The following is a 17161-nucleotide window of genomic DNA, read 5'->3' as shown; positions in this document are numbered from 1 at the left end:
AAATATCTAAATAATTACCTATCATAAACCCATACATACACACACACAATTGCACCATGTAAAGATAATAATATTAAATTCACATAATTACAGTAATTCTTATGTTTAATATATCCTATAAGTTTCGAGTAAAAGTATTAATTAATAAGTATTAGAAATATATAATAAATTTACACAATGCATGATATGAATGATAGCTTTTTTTTAATACAGCATCCACAAATTTGACGTTGTTAATAAAATTATAACTTTTAAGCGTATATATAGTAGCGTAATAATCACAATATGTTCTGAGTATGAGTATATAAATGAAACGAGTTAAAATAAATTATTATTGCCTATTTCAATAAACATAAGTTTACTTTTATAATATATATCCTTCAAATTACACTTACAGAATTATCTTGGTATAAAAAAGATAATTTTTTTTTTTTTTTGAAATATTACTGTTATTTTATTAGTCAAATATAATGAATGAAACAATGATATATGTATGTATACATATATTAATATTTCAAATCTCAAACTTGGAGAAAAAAAGAAAAATTAATTTAACTAGCTTTACTAAATTTAAACAACGTTATCGTTCTTTAAGTACATAGAAGTGACTCAAGATGGCGGAATACAAAGAGATGGAGGGGAGACGCGACTGGACAAGCACAAAGCGATCAGCTGTTTATTAGCTCTTATAACAATGTGTAACTCTGCCTTAGACGATGATGTCATTAAAATTAAAACTAGCAGCAAAACACAAACTAATTCTAGTAACAATATTTACGGGATACAAAAAGTTTAGATGCATATCCCTTTAAATATAAACAAACATTAGAAATTTTAGCCCAGGAAATTATGTCCACCATTTTGTTTAATATCACAGCTTCAGTAAATTTTTACAAATTTTTTTTTTTCCAATGAAAATAAATTTTTAACTAATTAAGCAATTAACAAACACTGAGTTTAAAGATTTAATTTGTAAAAATTACCTCACAATCTTGCTCGCCAACTTCAGATAAATTTCGTTCATGCAGTACGGCTCTTAAATCAAAAATTCTTATTTTAATTTTACTCCACCACAATCTAACACTAACTATCTTTATCCAATCACAATTTACTTTAGGACCTTGACGTCATAGCCCTACTTGCGATTGTTTCTAAATCTTTTTAAAAACTTCTGTACTTTAAAATTCGGCCATCTTTGTTTCAAAATTTAATAATAGATTTAGATTATTGTATATTTATATTTTTCAAGAATAATATTTATATAAAATGGGTGTTTATGATGATATGTATTCTGTTTTGGTCAAGAACCCTGTATCTTCCGTTCTCGTTGATTCCGTTAAAAATTTGGTAAAATTTAAATTATTTGATATTTCCAATATTTTCTTCAGTTTATCTCATCCAAGATTATTAAATTTGCAATTAATAAATAAATATATATATGTATATATATATTTGTTTTATTGATCGATATCAAAATTGCGTTTAAATCAGTAATAATGCAGTATGTTGCATGTTTAGATCCTTTCACCTTATGAGAACTTTTTGTTTTTAATTTTGATCTTTTCATTCATTTTTCTGATTGTTATGCAAGTATAAAGTTTTTTTTATTACTTTTTAAGAAATACACATCAAACTAAACTTAAGTTTTTTTTTTTAGGGCAGTGCAGTAGTTTCATTAGGTAATTCTTCAACTGCAGCAACAAAATTACCACCTGCTATTGTTAATCTACCTGTGTCTCGGTTGGTTTTATCTGGTAATCATTTTGTACAGTTGGCTGGATTATCTGGAGCAACAGCAGTTATTCTAGGTGCATATGGAGCACATTGTAAGTCCTCAGTTCTGATTATGTAAATCTTTGCCGGTAGATGTCAAGTTCTAGTTTAAAGTAAACTTAAATATTTATATTTTAGTAAGGAGTACATGTTTTAAATATGTTTTTAAGGTGAATAAATTCCTTTCAGGTATTTCTACTAAAGCAGGATATGAGGAACAAAAAAGAATTTATCACACAGCTAATACTTATCATTTTATTCATTCACTAGCATTATTAGGAGTTCCTCTTTGTAGATTTCCAAATGCTGTAAGTTTTTGTTAAATCCTGAGGCACCTATTTTTATGTAATTTGAATTAAAAATATTTTTTTAATCATAATTTAAAATTTTACCGTTTTAGGCGGGTACCTTTATTACACTTGGAATGATTTTATTTTGTGGAACTTGTTATTATAATGCATGCACAGAAAAAACAGATTTTAGAAAGCTTACACCATTCGGAGGAATTTGTCTCATACTAGGATGGCTATGTTTAATGTTTTAATTATAATATAAATATTAAATACAAATAAAAAAAAAGAAAAAAAGACCTAAATGTATTAACAATCTTAGTTAGATAAAATTTCTCAATTATTCTTGAAATAATTTAAAAATGCTGTTTAATGTATAAATTCATTAATTGCCTTAGTTGTCCAAATTAAAAAATTATCATTATTATTTATTTGTTTATTCATTATAAAAATTGAAAACTTTCACCTTTGTAAATGTTTTAAAAATATAGCAATATAAAACAAAATTGTAGTTAATTCTGTTTTTAGAGTAAATTTAAATACTGAATTTAACAATGAAATTTTTTTTGCTGACAAAAAATATGACTGGCACTTTTGTATTCAATCTCAATTGTTGGTATAATTTTTTCTTTTTTGTCAGTTTGTTGTAAAAAACAATATTTTTATACACTTTGATCTTACAGCAATTGTATTTAAATTAATTTTTGCTAAGTTTTATATTTTCTGAACAAAGATAAAAAAAAAAACTTTTGAATAAATAAATTTTTGTCACAAGTTCAGTTGTTAATACAAAAAACATATTAAAAAAATTTTCATAAATTTTTTTGTTTAATGCCAAAAATTTTAATTAAAGAAAATATTAATTATTATATTAATAGAACAATTTAAATGAATGTTAAGTAGTTTTTTTTTTTTTTTTTAAATTTTATCAAAAATTCTAAAATGTGTTTAAATTTAAAATTTGTTGTAAATTATCACATTGGGATCCGGAAAATATATGTTTAAATATTTAATTTGTTAATAAATAACTACTTTAAAAATTGTATAAAATTAATTTAAGGCTTTAATAGCATAAATTTTTGTTATACAAAAGCAATTATTTTCCAGTCATTTGAAAAAAAAAAAAATCAATGCTTCAGTTAATAATTTAAATCGAGTCGTGTATTTCTTCATGAGAAATTGTTTGTTTCTTTTCTTTTTTTTTTTTTTTTTTTTTTAAAAAAAAAAAAAAACAACCGACTACTACAATAATAAAAATTGTTAATTATTTAGATTCGTCGTAAAACTAAATAACGTTTTAACAAGGCTATGATGTCGAAGATACAAGAGCCATATGTAAAGCTCTTTGCTGATCTGAATTTAAATGCTGCAAGCACGCTTTAAAAAGTTCTTCGTTTGTCTAGAGAAAGAAGAAGAAAAAAAAAAAAACATAAAAAATATGATAAGACTAATAAATTAACTAATATATATATATATACCTGAATTTGTCTAACAATACATAAAATTCTTTTAGCAATTTCATCCTCCGGTGTAAAAGCGTTCCTGCAAAATGCTTCAGCAAATATTGCTATTAAATTAGGAATATTAGAATTATTATTTCCAAGCACGACTGGATGATTAGACTGTATAAGATCACATAAATATCCGTATACGTGTGGAGATTCGTCTAAATCTTCCCAAACTGGCAACCACGAAAGCCTAAAAAAAAAAAGATTTGGATACTGAATAACTAAATAATGGGGTGTTTAAATAAGAGCAAAAAAAAATAATGAAAATACAAATACCAATGCGGCAATACTTCGTCGACATTTATACTAGAAGAATTATGTTTTAATATTTTCGTAACAGCTGAAATAGCATTTTCAGTTGGATTTATATTTTCTTTTGATCTTGATTCAGCATCGTTTATAACTTCAACTAATCTTGGAAGAGCTTCCGCACAAAAACCTAAAATAAAAATTTTTAAATGAATTTAAATATATGAAAATACAAAATGTGCGGTTAGAATAAAAGAAAATAAAAATAATAAACAGCACAAACCTGCAAAGGAAGCTCCACCGAATTGACCCAAAACACCACAACCGTAAACTGCGGCTTGTCTTACGTCTGGACTTTGATCCTGAATGTAAGATAAAATAGCTGGTAAAAAATATGCCTGATATTTAACGCAGGAAGGTCCACCGTATTCGATCGTATCGTCTAATACGCATAAAGCCCACTGATGATCCGCCCAAGACCTTTCTGGAGCCTAAAACAATATTCATCATCCAATGTTGTTTTATCATGAACAATACAAAATATTTTTTTTAAAAAAAATTTTACTCTTAAAGAAGGAAAGTCATATTTGTTTTTGCATGCATACGTTTGTTTAAAAAATGTACCCCAACAAGCGAGGTAAAAGTCAAAAGATTACGACTTGCATTCTTCATTAACATTTTCTGCTTGTCGCAACGGTTCATTGACCTTTTTTTTTGTTAATTATTCCCTTGAGAGAGAGACTACAGCTTCCTCACCGTCCCTCGAAAAAAAAAAAATTATACAGGGCAAAAAAAAAATAAGAATTTTTTTTTTTTCCAACTTAAATTTGAGGTATCTTTTATGTTAATTTTTTGGAGGCTCTGAAAAGTTAAAGAATCATAAACGTAACTTATGTTTTAAATGTTGAAACATATACCCTGATCTTTTTCTCCTCCCCCCCCTCTTAAACTTATTATATTTATTATGAATAAGCATGCATAAAAAAAAAGTCGTACACGAAAATACAAAAGTATCTAGAAAACTTTTCTCTTTTGAAAAAAAAAAAAAAAGAAGCCATATTTGCCTCAAAAATAAATTATGTAAAAACTTGACATAAGTCACGTATAAAAGTTACTTCTTTCTTTTACAAATATTTTACTGAATAAAATACCGTCCAAGGATGGTAAACAATCAAAAAGGTTTTTACTAACCAACAATTTAACAAAATGTCCAACAATTTGGTCAAAGTAAGGATAGAATGCAGCTTTGTATGCAGCAAACAATGAATGAAGAACGTCCGCAACTTTGCTTAATAAGTGAACGTCTTGACAGTCTTCATCCTCTAATTGTTCTTCTGTAATCTAAAAATCATTCATTATTCAAATTATTATTCGTATCACATCCATTCTCAATTTTTTATTTATTAAAAAAAAACTTATTAATATTAAATACCTCATCGTAATCTTCTTCTTTTCTTTTGTCTCCTCTTTTAATTACTCTTAAAAAATATTCATTTAATAGTTTATCTAAAATCTTCATGAGTTCACTCATTGATTCATCAGATAGGCAACCTGCTCCTAAAGTTTCTATGCACTACAATCAAAACTTAAATATTTAAAAAATTTATACTAATAATTTATAAAATTTTTTTTTACAATTTCACCGAAATTTTCTCATTTTTTTTTAACATTAAATAACTATTTGTAAAAATATAAAAACGATTTTCTATTTAAACTATTTCCTTTTTTTATTGTCTTTTAAATAATTTTTTTGGAATTTACCTTGGCCAGCGAGTGCATCAGATCGGTCAATACTTCACTTTCAGGTTCATTATCGATAGCTTTTAGTAATTCTGGGCATATGTAATTCCACATTCCCTCCAAATAAGCAGACCCTGCAATTTTAAAATTTAAAAATAAAAATAATTGAAATCGTAATAATAATAATAATATTTAGTAACAATTTTTTGAAAATGTATACCTTTTGCTTTCACGCTTTCGAGTAAATAAGGCAAACTTTCTGCCGCAGCAGTTCTTACACCCTCGTGAAAATAAAATTTTAATAAGGGTACCATTAATTTGACAACTTCCTCAGCATAATCTGCAAATCCTTCTCCTAAATAACGAGCATAACAAACTAACATTTCGCAAGCAGAAGCTTTATCTTCAAGGCCTAAAAAACAAAAAAAAAAAAACATTCAATTTTTGCGATAAAAATTGTTTTACACTTAAATAAATAGCAAAATGTAAAATTGGCCAGATAAAAATTTTAATTGAAACAAAACTTGGGTTATTTACAGGTTTTTATGAATCATATTGTGAATTAAACATTGAAATATCCATACCGGCAGTTTTGATTCCAAAATTTTTTTGTTCTCCTAGTGGTAGAAATTGCCAATCTACATTTTTTTCAATATCTTGCATGTCTTCGTTATCTAATAAGGCAATTTCCGGCTTTATTGATGCGGTTCTCATGATTGGTTCCATAACCAGTGGTAAATATCTTTGAAAATCTTTTCCTGCGGGTTAATATATAAATTTTTGTATTTTCGTTATTTTTTGAACCTTTAAAAAAATTATTTTTTAAAAACTTGCCTAAAATTTTGCAAATTCTCGTCCAGGCAGAAATTAAGTAACTTGTTTGGGGATCGTCATCTGGAAGTTGTACTTCATTGTGGGTTTTAAGAAGTAAATCCATTATCTCTGACGCATCGTGCATAAATTTTTCGGGACCCACGGCAACACCAATCATACTGACACACTCTATTGTTTTTCCACGAAGTAGTTTTAGATCATCTTTATTTGCATTTTGAATTATGCATTTCAAACAAGGCATTAATCTGAGAAATTGTTAAATGTTAGTTTTATTAAATAATAAATAAATTATTTAAAAAAACCACGAGGAATAAAGCTGGTTTGTAACTAACCTATCGTAATAAGTTGTAAATTGTTCTTCTACGGTATCAGCCACTGATGCAATAGTGGTTACAACTTGCTCCAAAACTAATTTTGTTCCTTTTTCTACTAATTCTTTGAATTTGGCACTAAGAATGGCTTCAAGCTTAAGCATGATGGGATTTAAATACTGAATTAATATATTTTTCGGACACTCTTCACTAAAATTAACAAGTGCAGCTCCTAAAAATTATTAATAATTATCAGAAACATTTATTTTAATTTTTTTTTTTAGTTCTAGTTTTTTTATTGCTTTTTACCAGCATGTGCTTGCGTTCTAGGATTTTGATCATCATCTAAAACATGCAACAATCCAGGAATTATTTTATCATGAAATTTTTTTTCAAAATCTGGAGCGAAATCAGCTGACATCTGTCCGACAGCATTGCATGCTGCATAACGAACTCTGGGATGCTATTTTAAAAAAAAAAAAAAAAAACCATTTAATTAAAATTTTTCACTATGTTACTCGTATAGGGACTGAAATATCTGTTTTTAGGTTATAAGTGATTAATTTATAGGCTAACACAGTGAATATGAGATTCAGTATCAACAAAAAGAGATAAGTAAAATTTAAAACGTATTACTTTTTAAAACTTAGAATAAGTAAATTAGAGTTTCGATAAAATTATTCAACGCTGTAAATCAAAAAAAAAATGAATAATATTACACAAATTTTAATTTTAACATACTGGGTCTTGTAAAAAGTTAAGCAAAGCATCCATAATTTGTGGTAACATTGCTTCCATTTGTTTATGACAGCCTTCTCCAATTGCTGAAATAGCCATTAATGCAGCATGTCGATATTTCCAATCTGAATTGCTTAACATGCCTGGAATGTTTTCTACAATTACAGGTAATACTGTCTTTCCTCCAAGGCCACAAGCTAATCTATCTAATGCGCTTTCAGCTATGATGTTCGGACTAAAAGTATATAATAAAAATTCGAATTACATATAACAAAAAAAAAAAAAGTAAAATAAAATGAAATTTTTTTTTACCAACCTATCACTATCGTCTTCAATAATTTCATCACTCATGCTCCAATTTTCGTCGTCTTCTAATTGAGTCAGCATTTTCAGTACTTCATGAACTAATGCGACTAAATACTCACCAGCATTTTTTCGCATCATCGCGGGAGCTGTTTCTGATAATGTTACCATAATTTCAAGAGCTAAATGACGCCATTCATTCATCATATCGTCTGTTCTTAATACCTACGAAAAATTGATGTTACTAAATAAAATAAAAAAATATTAAAAATTTTAATTCATGTTAATTTTAAAATAGTTCATTAAGAATGAACATTTTTAATATTTAGAACCAAAAATCATAAAAATAAATTATTTAGAATCTTAAACTGGCGGTACCCATGATCCAAATAAGGAAATGGACAGGATGACCTTTCTCTTAGACCTTCACCAAAAACGATTAATTTACCTAAAATAACTTACCTAAAAATTTTTTATTTTTTTTCTAGCGGATTTCCCGTTAGAAAAGCTATAGATGTAGCAACATTAATTGTTGACATTATTTTTTTCCACAAATGCCGCTTATTATTATTTTTGTTTCTCATATTATTGCCAGTCATCTTTTTTGTAATTATCAAATTACAAATTCAAAATATTTATATATATTTAAAGTAAAGAAAATTTTTATTTTTACCTTAATACATAATTCCATAACAACTGGTAGTTGATGCCTTAAAAACTTTGGAGTTATCTCAGCTAACTCTATTAAGCAAGGAAGTAGTAAACCATCTTGTTTCTCGATACTTTCCATGACAACCTAGATGCAGAATCGCATGCTGGATCAATCACATTAAATTATTTAGAAATAATTTACTTAATAATTTTTCTTTAAAGCAACAGAACCGATTTTTGTGAAAATCACATATCCAAATTTAAGACATAATAGAAATTAAAAAAAAAAAAGACTTTGAAGTGTTTGAACTAATTACAACCTAAATTTAAACTGAGAAAAAATGAAGTTTAATAAAGTTCATTTTCATCAAAAAATTAAATGCTTTATGTTCAGGTATAAATTTGCAATCAAATTAGAATACCATTATGTAAATAATCTCTGCATAAATAAAAAAGATAAATTCAAAAGTTGTAAAAACTAAAAAAAATGTACAAAATTTTTTTTAGTTTGACAACAAATTTCTTGATAAAAAAATAATTTAAATAATTTTATAAAAATTGCTTACTTTAAGCATAGCAGGAAGAAGTTGAGTAAAATGTTTTAAAATTTGCATTTCCTTTTCATGATATGATACAAAAGCTGAAACTGCCCTTACTGCCTGAAACCTAACTTCATAAGGTTGAGTCGGTAAAAGACTTTGTTCAAGCATCTGTCTTATAACATCCAAATAATTGGATTCCTGGTTACCAAAAACACTTGGAACGCTCCTGCAAAATGTTTGTAGTATTTAAAATAAATACAAAGTTTAATTAAGGCAAAAATAACTCAAATTAAAGTTTGATAACTAAAAAAATTTGACTTACGCAAACATTCTTAGAGCACTATCTTTAAGAGAAGCAGAAGGAGAATTTGCACATTGAAACAAGAATTGCAAAAATTGAGGCCATTGATTATTACCATCTTGATCAATTAAATTACGAGCTAATTCAGCTGCTATGTCACACATGCGTTTTCTAAGACTTTCTGATTGCTCTGCTTGAACTCCCATAAGTACCTGAGTTTTAATATGTTCCAAATTTTCTGGTGACAACTGTATAACAAAAAAATTACAATCATCAATACTCACAATATTTGTTAAATGCATTTATAAGAATTTTATTGCTTTTCATATTTTTAATTCTTATTTCAAAGTTAATAATTGATTACAGTTATGAAAATCTGTTTAATTTTAAGCATATTACTACAAAATAATTCTTCAAACAGCTGATTTAATATAAATATTAACTTACTTTAAGTTGTAAATCTGCAAATTCATTTGAGAAAAGCCTTCTTAACAAAATAGATGACATTTGTTTGACATCTTCACCTACTGGACTAGCCAAAGCAGACAGAAGTAGGAGAGCCCTATTGTCAACTGTGATGTTGTTCAGAGATTCCTAAACCAATCCAAATTTGCAAAAATACATTTTTTTAAATTATAAACTTTTGACAATTAATAAAAAGTTATGATGCATAAACTTAATTTTAATTGAATTGGTCTAAACTAGGAAGACACAATATTTTTCCAAAGCATTTTTTAGATAAATATAAAAATGAAAAATATACTTGAAAATCCAATTATAATCTTTATAACGTTTTTAAAAATATGTAAAAAATTAATAAAAAACGTTTCAAACAGAAGTTATTTTACTTAACTTCAAATTACAATTGATGGTAAACTCAACTCTAATAATTTTCATTAACCAGTTTACATTATATAATGCAATAAGTAAACCGGTAATCATTCTTTACAGATAATATTTTACTTTAGGTTTGCGTATTTCTATCTTATAAGACTAAAAATGTGTAAGACAAGGAAAAATTACAAATTTATATTCATCCAAACGGATAATTCGGGCCATTATTTGATTTTTACAAATTACCACATGCATGCACATTAACACCGTAGTATCAATAAGTTAATTCATTTGAATGAAGTTAAAGTATACATATTATCAAACCTGTATATAAAATCTTAAATTTAACAATTTTTATTGTTTTGTAATCATAAAAATTACCTCAGCTTGTGCTCGAATTTCATTATCCGGGCTATTTAAAGTAATCAAGAGCTGATTAAACTCTCCTTGGTCTGCCGCCATTTTTAATATTGCCATACAAAGCACTGGAGTTCCCGGATATGATGGAAAAAATTTTCAACAAACATCGTGTAACTAAAATTCTAAAACCACCTGCAGTACAACAAGTTTTGATAAGATTTTTTTTTTAGAATGAGTATTTTACATAATGAGATAATTCGGTTAGATTAAAATACTCAAATCTTTTTAATGTTTTAATTATAATTATATTTAATCTTTAATTTCAATTAAGTTTTCTGTATTCGAAACAAATTTTCATTTCATAAAAAACGATTATTGTATATAAATCCTTTATATAAAAAGGGTAGATTGTCAATTAAAATATACATTAATTAAAATTAAAACTTTTTAAAAAATACAATGAGAAAACGATCTGGCCACAGTTCTATATTTCATAATGAAGGCACTAGTACCTATAAAGTTCCTGAGGTACTAATGAAAGAAGCTAGAAAAAGCGGCAAATTAAATTTATCAGACAAGCAATTAACAGTATGTAAGTTAGTCTTGTGTATTTATATAAATAATTTAACAGACTTAAAACTTTTTATTATTTACTGCATACTTCATTTTAGGGCCAAATGAAATATTTGACCTTTCAAACAGCTATTCAACAAATCAAAATATTGATTTTGATCAAACTGAAGAAGATGATAGTTGTAAATGGTGGGAAGTTGAACCCCTAAAAACTCTTGATCTGTCCAGTAATTATCTTAAAACAATTCCTGTTAAAATTAAAATTTTAGACAGTCTAGTAACATTAATGGTAACTTCTTAATATATAACATACCTCATATTTAACAATCTCATTCAATGATTGACAAAAAATTGTTTATAGCTGCACCATAATAATTTGAATTCATTACCAGGAGAACTAGGTCAATTAACAAAGTTGGTAACATTAAATTTAAGTCAAAATGAACTTCATGAATTTCCTATGGAATTATCTGGAATGAAAGAATTAAAAAATATAAATTTATCTAGTAATTTATGCAAAATATTTCCTGATTTTTTATATGACTTAGTTTTACTTAATTTTTTGGTAAGACTTTTTTATAAATGATTTAATTAAAAAAATTATATTATAAGTATAATATTAACAACTAAAAAATTTTATATTAAAAATTTAATAATTCTTTTTTGTATATTGTGTTTTAAGTGTAATTTAAAATATGTTTAAATTTTTTGCTACTTTATTTAGATAGCAATAAAAATAATATTAAAAAATGATCAAACTAAAACTTAATTATCTTTTTTTAGGACATTTCGTCGAATAAAATAGAAGAAATAAAACCTGGTATAGGTTTTTTGACAAGGTTGGTCAATTTAAATTTGTCTCATAACAACTTATCAAGCATTCCTTTGGAAATTACAAGCTGTCAAGGTAAATAGATTAAAACTTTTTTAATAAATTAAAAATTTTAGTTAACTAATATTTAATTAAAAAATTTTTTTTTAGCATTAAGAGATTTGAATTTGTCAAACAATAAAATTACATCTTCCGGTTTACCAGATTTATTTGATATGAAAAAACTGGAAATGATTCAACTTCAACACAACAAATTAACATCACTTCCCTGCTTAAGAGGTTGCTCCGAGTTAAAAGAGATTCATTTAGGATTTAATATGATTGAGGTAAGTTATATAAAATGATTTAATAATATACTATTTTTAATTTTCTTCAAAAATCTATATATCTTTGATATTAAATTCTTGATTAAAATATGGTATCTTCTTCACTAAATAAGACATAAAATAATATATTAATTATATAATACTCTTTGGACATTAGGCAAATATTTTTACAATAATTTTTTTTATTGTTAAATCTTGTCAGTCTATACTTACTTGAAAAATATAAATATAAACATATTTTTTTAAGAATAATATCAACGATAGTAATAATAGCCCTACTTTAATTTTTTTATTTCAACATAAGAAATTAATTCCGGAAGACAAAGATGAGGTGAGTTACATTGTTTTTTTTTAGCTGATTAGATTCCATGCTTATTTTTGTATGCACCCAACAAATAGTTATTAAAAAGTTGTCTCTTGTTTGTAATTTACATTTTGTTTATGAAAAGCATGTTTCCCGATAAAACTTTGCAAGTTAAATTTTTAGAAAAATTTAAAAAATTTATTTGTGTAGTCTAATTTAAATTAAATTTCAGTTTTTTTAAAAGGTAATTATTTCACGTGAGTAATGTTTAAAAATTAGCATGTGAAATATCTATGTTATATATCGATTTTATTATTTTATTCATTTTTATTAATTATAATTTTTTTTTTTTTTTTTTTCACAGGAAATCACAGTCGAAGAATTGAGTACTCTTTCTCATTTAAAAGTCATTAATCTTCGAAACAATCATCTTAAAGAACTACCCAAGGAGATTTCTTGTTTTCTTAATTTAGTACGGCTCGACTTATCTAATAACGATTTGATGGAGTAAATAAAAAAAAAATTAAATTTAATATTCTGTTTAATTATAATTTCAAAACATTATTAATATTTTTCTTTCAGGTTACCAAATACATTAAGCATACTTCCTCATCTTGAAATTTTATTAGTTGAAGGGAACAGTTTACGATCCATTAGAAAAGATATAATTCATGGAGGTACTCATAGGTTGCTAAATCATTTAAAGCTAACAATGCCCCTTGCTGAAGCAGAGAAATATTTACAATCACAATATCCTTGTGAAAAAGAAGAATTTCCTGACAGGTAATATAAAAAAAAATTTTTTTTTTTTTTCTAATGATGGGTATTTTTTAAATAATTTTTTTTTTACTTAATTAGGTACGCAATGAGATGTAGCAAAGCATTAAATTTATCAAACAAAAGTTTATGTAATGTGTCTAAAGCTGTTTTCGAAGAAGCTCTTGCTGTTCCATGTACAATTGTTGATCTGTCAAAAAATAAATTACTAGAAATTCCTTCTGGGTAAGTATTTCAATTATACACTTAATTTAAATAAATGATCACTTTTCCTTTTAATTTTAAAATGAAACATAATATTTAATTAAGTTTTATTATTTAAAAAAAAAAGGAAAAACTTTTAAAATCAGAATAATCTTAAATGACAGAGTTTTTTTTGTTTTAAGGACCTGGTTACTTTGTAAAACCCTTAACGATTTAAATATCTCCTGTAATCAATTACAAGAAATACCTGCAGAAATCAAAACATGTCTCAATTTAAGATATTTAAATATTTCTCATAATAATATAAAAGAATTACCAGATGAATTTGCAGCTTGTACTCGATTACGTGAACTCGATATTTCATTTAACAGGTGAGAATTTAAATTTTATCATTTTAATCGGTTACATTTTTTACCTTCTTCATGATAATTATTATCATCATCATTTATTTTAACAAAAATTTGATGTTATTATTATATTGGTATTTATAATAACCTGATAATGATAAATTATTTTTCTGCAGTTTTAACCAGCCACCGATGTGCGTTTACAAGTTTCCCGCTCTCGAAATTCTATTATTAGGAAATAATAAAATTTCTTTCATTGATGCTGAGGAATTATTAAATTTAAAAATGTTAACTCATTTAGATTTGACAAATAATAATTTGACCGAGATACCACCCTTGATTGGTAAAATGACGCAATTACGGTTAGTATATCTTTATTTTTATTTTTAATCATTTTAAAATGAGGATTAATTTTTACCTAATCAATACTTATCAGAACATTGAAATTGGAGGGAAATCCTTTACGCGTTCTTCGACCCGCTATTATAGCAAAAGGAACTGAAGCCGTTTTGTCTTGGTTAAGAAATAAAATTGTTTAATTTATAATTTTTGTTGTGCAAAAATCGCCTTTAAAATACTCAACTCTTTTTTTTTATTATTATTAAGTTTATTACTTACTGAAATATTTGATAATATAGAATGTAATATGAGTGATTAATGATTTAAGCAAAAAACTGAATTTTTTAAATAATTATTTCTGTATATTTTTTCACAGTTTTTCATTTAATTAGTTTTCCTTTTGTTCAAAACCTAAATTTCGTAAGTAAAATTTATAAGTAATGATTTTTTCACATAAAAAAAAATTAAAATTTAATTTTTTAAAAATTGCCATAAGTTTTTATTGGATTTTATATGATAGTTTTTTTTTTTTTTAATAATAACTTAAAATATTATTATTTTGAACGAAGTTTATGCCACCATTCGAGAAGTGGTTCTCTATTCTGCCAAATATATGTGTTGCCCCAAAAACACCATCCACTGAAATAAATTTTTGTAATAAAGAAAAAATATTAAATTTTAAAAATCATCTAAGAAACCAGGTTACTTACAGACCACATAAAGAACCACCCAAGTGAGCTGCATGATCAAAATAAGCCCAACCTCTTAAAATTCCCAATACATCTAGACTCATTATTATTTTTATACCACTCGCAGCAGAAAATACTATCCAAGGTAACAAAATAATAGAAAGCTTAGCATCAGGGTACTTAACACAAACATAAGCCACCATGGCCATAATTGCACCAGACTTAAATTCAAAAATTGAGCAATTACTAATTAAATAAGTTGTTAATTATAATTGAAAGATTTTTACTTACCGCACCGATTGACAGTGTGTGTTGAGATCTACAGATTTTATACAAATAACTTGTAAATGATGAAATAACTGCACCAGCTAAGTATAATCCTAAAAATTGTTCCTTTCCAAGATCCTCAACTCCACTGGTAGAAAAACTGTAAAGAACATACATATTTGCAGCAAGATGAAAAAAACTGTAGTGACTAAATGTTGATAAAATCATTGGCCAGCATACGGCTTCTAAAAAAGAATATAAATATGCTTTTTAATAGCACATCAAAAATTTATTGTATCATCATTAATTTATTTTATTCTAATTTACATTAATTACCATTGAATGGAGAACTGCAAAAGTATTTAATCATAAAAGGTTGAAATTTTTTTACTTTCCATGCTAAAAACACCAAAGAATTTATGAAACATATAGGAACAAACAGTTTTTCACCTTCTGTTAAACGATTCCATAGTTTGTTAAATTCTTGCCTCCATTTGTACTTTTTCTGTCTATACACTACAAGTTTGTCTGTAATCCAATTTTTTTGCAAAAGTAAAAAGGCCTTTTTACGAATATTTTCATACTGCCAAATAGCAGTTCCAGCAAAACTCGCACCAGAAAACTTAAAAATGATAAAATAATTATTTATAATTTTTTTTTTTGGTATTCAATTTGAAACACTTTTTTTAAAAAGTTGTTAAAATTTTAAAGTTTGAAATTGAAATGTTTTACTTTAACCATTAATAATATATATTTAAATAATACATACAATTGCCGTGAACAAAAATGGTTTCCAAAGTAAAGAAAACGATTGATGAGAATTGGCTGCATTATTAATTTTTAACCGTGCTTCTAAAGAATTAATGTTGCCTATATTAGACTTCCCTTGGCATACAATGGAGTTAGAAAAGTATCGGTTTTTGGTATTAAATTTAATGATGTCAAGAGGATCATTTTTCACGAAATGCTTAGCACATATCCTAAAAATAAAATTGAAAATAATCAGTTAAAATTTAAAATACATTGTCTATAATTAAACTTACATCTAATAGTAAGTAAACGTCTTACGGAAGATGAGAATAAAAACATAAAAAAGATTTTAAATTAGCCATTAAAAAATTAGGTCATATTTAATAAAAGAAATTTTATTCAAGAAAAAAAAAAAAAAAAACTATTTTATATAAAAACTAAAAATTTTCCGGAATAATTTGCATAATAACTAATTTCACTATCGTCAATGATTAAAAAACTTCGTGGCAGTAGAATAAGTATTTTGTATTTTTTTAAATAGAAAAATGTCTGCTGCTATAAAATTTTCTAATAGACTTCGTGAATTGCGAATTCATTTGTGTCAGAAAAACACTACAAGCGATGGCGTAAGGTAAAAAAATTCTAATTAATTTGTTCTTTTACTGTACAAAATTATTTATAATTTACAAATTGTCATTTATTCATATTTTTATAGAAATTTCATAAACAGCCATTATCTTTCTTTAAAACAGACGAATCCAAAATGTCCGATTTTGATAAGGGAATGTGAGGGAATACAGCCGAAATTATGGGCGAGATTCGGTTTGTGATTTTTTATTTATTTTAATAATTATTTTTATAACAGTATATAAAAATTATTTATATATAAAAATATTAATTTATAAAATATTTTTCTCGTAGACAATGGAGAAGAAAATATGATATGTTTAAGTAATAAAAACAGTGATGAAATATTAAAACAATTTGAAAGTTTAGTAAAGGGATCTGTAAAATAACCAAAATGAAGAATAAATTTTTGAAGACTAATTGAAATTAATTTTTTTAGTACTAGTAAAATTTTAATCAAACATGCCAGAAATGTTTGTATTGTTAAGCTATTTATTGATTTTCAGAAATGAAGTTTTAAAACTTAATAAATAATAATTTATGATTATTTCATCTTCTTTATCATCATTACCAATTTATCTTTTACATTTCTAAATAAATATATATATTTTAAGGAGAAATTTACTATTATAGGATGATTATAGAAAAGAATATCTTTTATAAACAAATATATATTTTTTTTTTTGAAACAT

The 17161-nt window shown here is 25.5% G+C and overlaps 5 protein-coding genes across 5 annotated transcripts; 3 read left to right on the top strand and 2 right to left on the bottom strand.

The window, feature by feature from the left end:
* Nucleotides 1-1284: 1284 nt before the first annotated feature.
* On the top strand, nt 1285-2317 carry Phum_PHUM075950 (Inner membrane protein ygdD, putative; the record flags this gene model as incomplete). The annotated part of the gene is made up of 4 exons (XM_002423598.1): nt 1285-1347; nt 1658-1826; nt 1963-2081; nt 2174-2317. The coding sequence occupies 4 exons, from the start codon at nt 1285-1287 to the stop codon at nt 2315-2317; spliced, it is 495 nt and encodes a 164-aa protein (XP_002423643.1).
* Nucleotides 2318-3369: 1052 nt separating this feature from the next.
* On the bottom strand, nt 3370-10536 carry Phum_PHUM075940 (Importin beta-3, putative; the record flags this gene model as incomplete). The annotated part of the gene is made up of 19 exons (XM_002423597.1): nt 3370-3462; nt 3542-3761; nt 3848-4010; nt 4104-4311; nt 5012-5161; nt 5253-5393; nt 5582-5694; nt 5781-5972; nt 6145-6318; nt 6365-6639; nt 6727-6937; nt 7015-7168; nt 7447-7678; nt 7760-7971; nt 8420-8542; nt 8964-9165; nt 9262-9488; nt 9688-9834; nt 10456-10536. 19 exons carry the CDS (start codon nt 10534-10536, stop codon nt 3370-3372), a joined length of 3318 nt encoding a protein of 1105 aa, XP_002423642.1.
* A 357-nt stretch (nt 10537-10893) lies between these two features.
* Phum_PHUM075930 (leucine-rich repeat-containing protein, putative) lies at nt 10894-14528 on the top strand (the record flags this gene model as incomplete). Its single annotated transcript, XM_002423596.1, has 12 exons — nt 10894-11026; nt 11106-11296; nt 11369-11572; nt 11791-11914; nt 11990-12165; nt 12834-12976; nt 13052-13252; nt 13328-13471; nt 13633-13821; nt 13974-14159; nt 14234-14314; nt 14513-14528. 12 exons carry the CDS (start codon nt 10894-10896, stop codon nt 14526-14528), a joined length of 1788 nt encoding a protein of 595 aa, XP_002423641.1.
* A 162-nt stretch (nt 14529-14690) lies between these two features.
* Phum_PHUM075920 (uncharacterized protein) lies at nt 14691-16204 on the bottom strand (the record flags this gene model as incomplete). The annotated part of the gene is made up of 6 exons (XM_002423595.1): nt 14691-14775; nt 14847-15046; nt 15117-15337; nt 15429-15714; nt 15862-16072; nt 16161-16204. 6 exons carry the CDS (start codon nt 16202-16204, stop codon nt 14691-14693), a joined length of 1047 nt encoding a protein of 348 aa, XP_002423640.1.
* Nucleotides 16205-16387: 183 nt separating this feature from the next.
* On the top strand, nt 16388-16858 carry Phum_PHUM075910 (NADH-Ubiquinone oxidoreductase B8 subunit; the record flags this gene model as incomplete). Its single annotated transcript, XM_002423594.1, has 3 exons — nt 16388-16473; nt 16558-16664; nt 16764-16858. 3 exons carry the CDS (start codon nt 16388-16390, stop codon nt 16856-16858), a joined length of 288 nt encoding a protein of 95 aa, XP_002423639.1.
* Between the last annotated feature and the right edge of the window lie 303 nt (nt 16859-17161).

Source organism: Pediculus humanus, genomic scaffold, assembly GCF_000006295.1.
Source record: "Pediculus humanus corporis 1103172107426 genomic scaffold, whole genome shotgun sequence".
Lineage (NCBI taxonomy): Eukaryota > Metazoa > Arthropoda > Insecta > Psocodea > Pediculidae > Pediculus > Pediculus humanus.
This window is presented reverse-complemented; position numbering and strand designations above follow the sequence as displayed.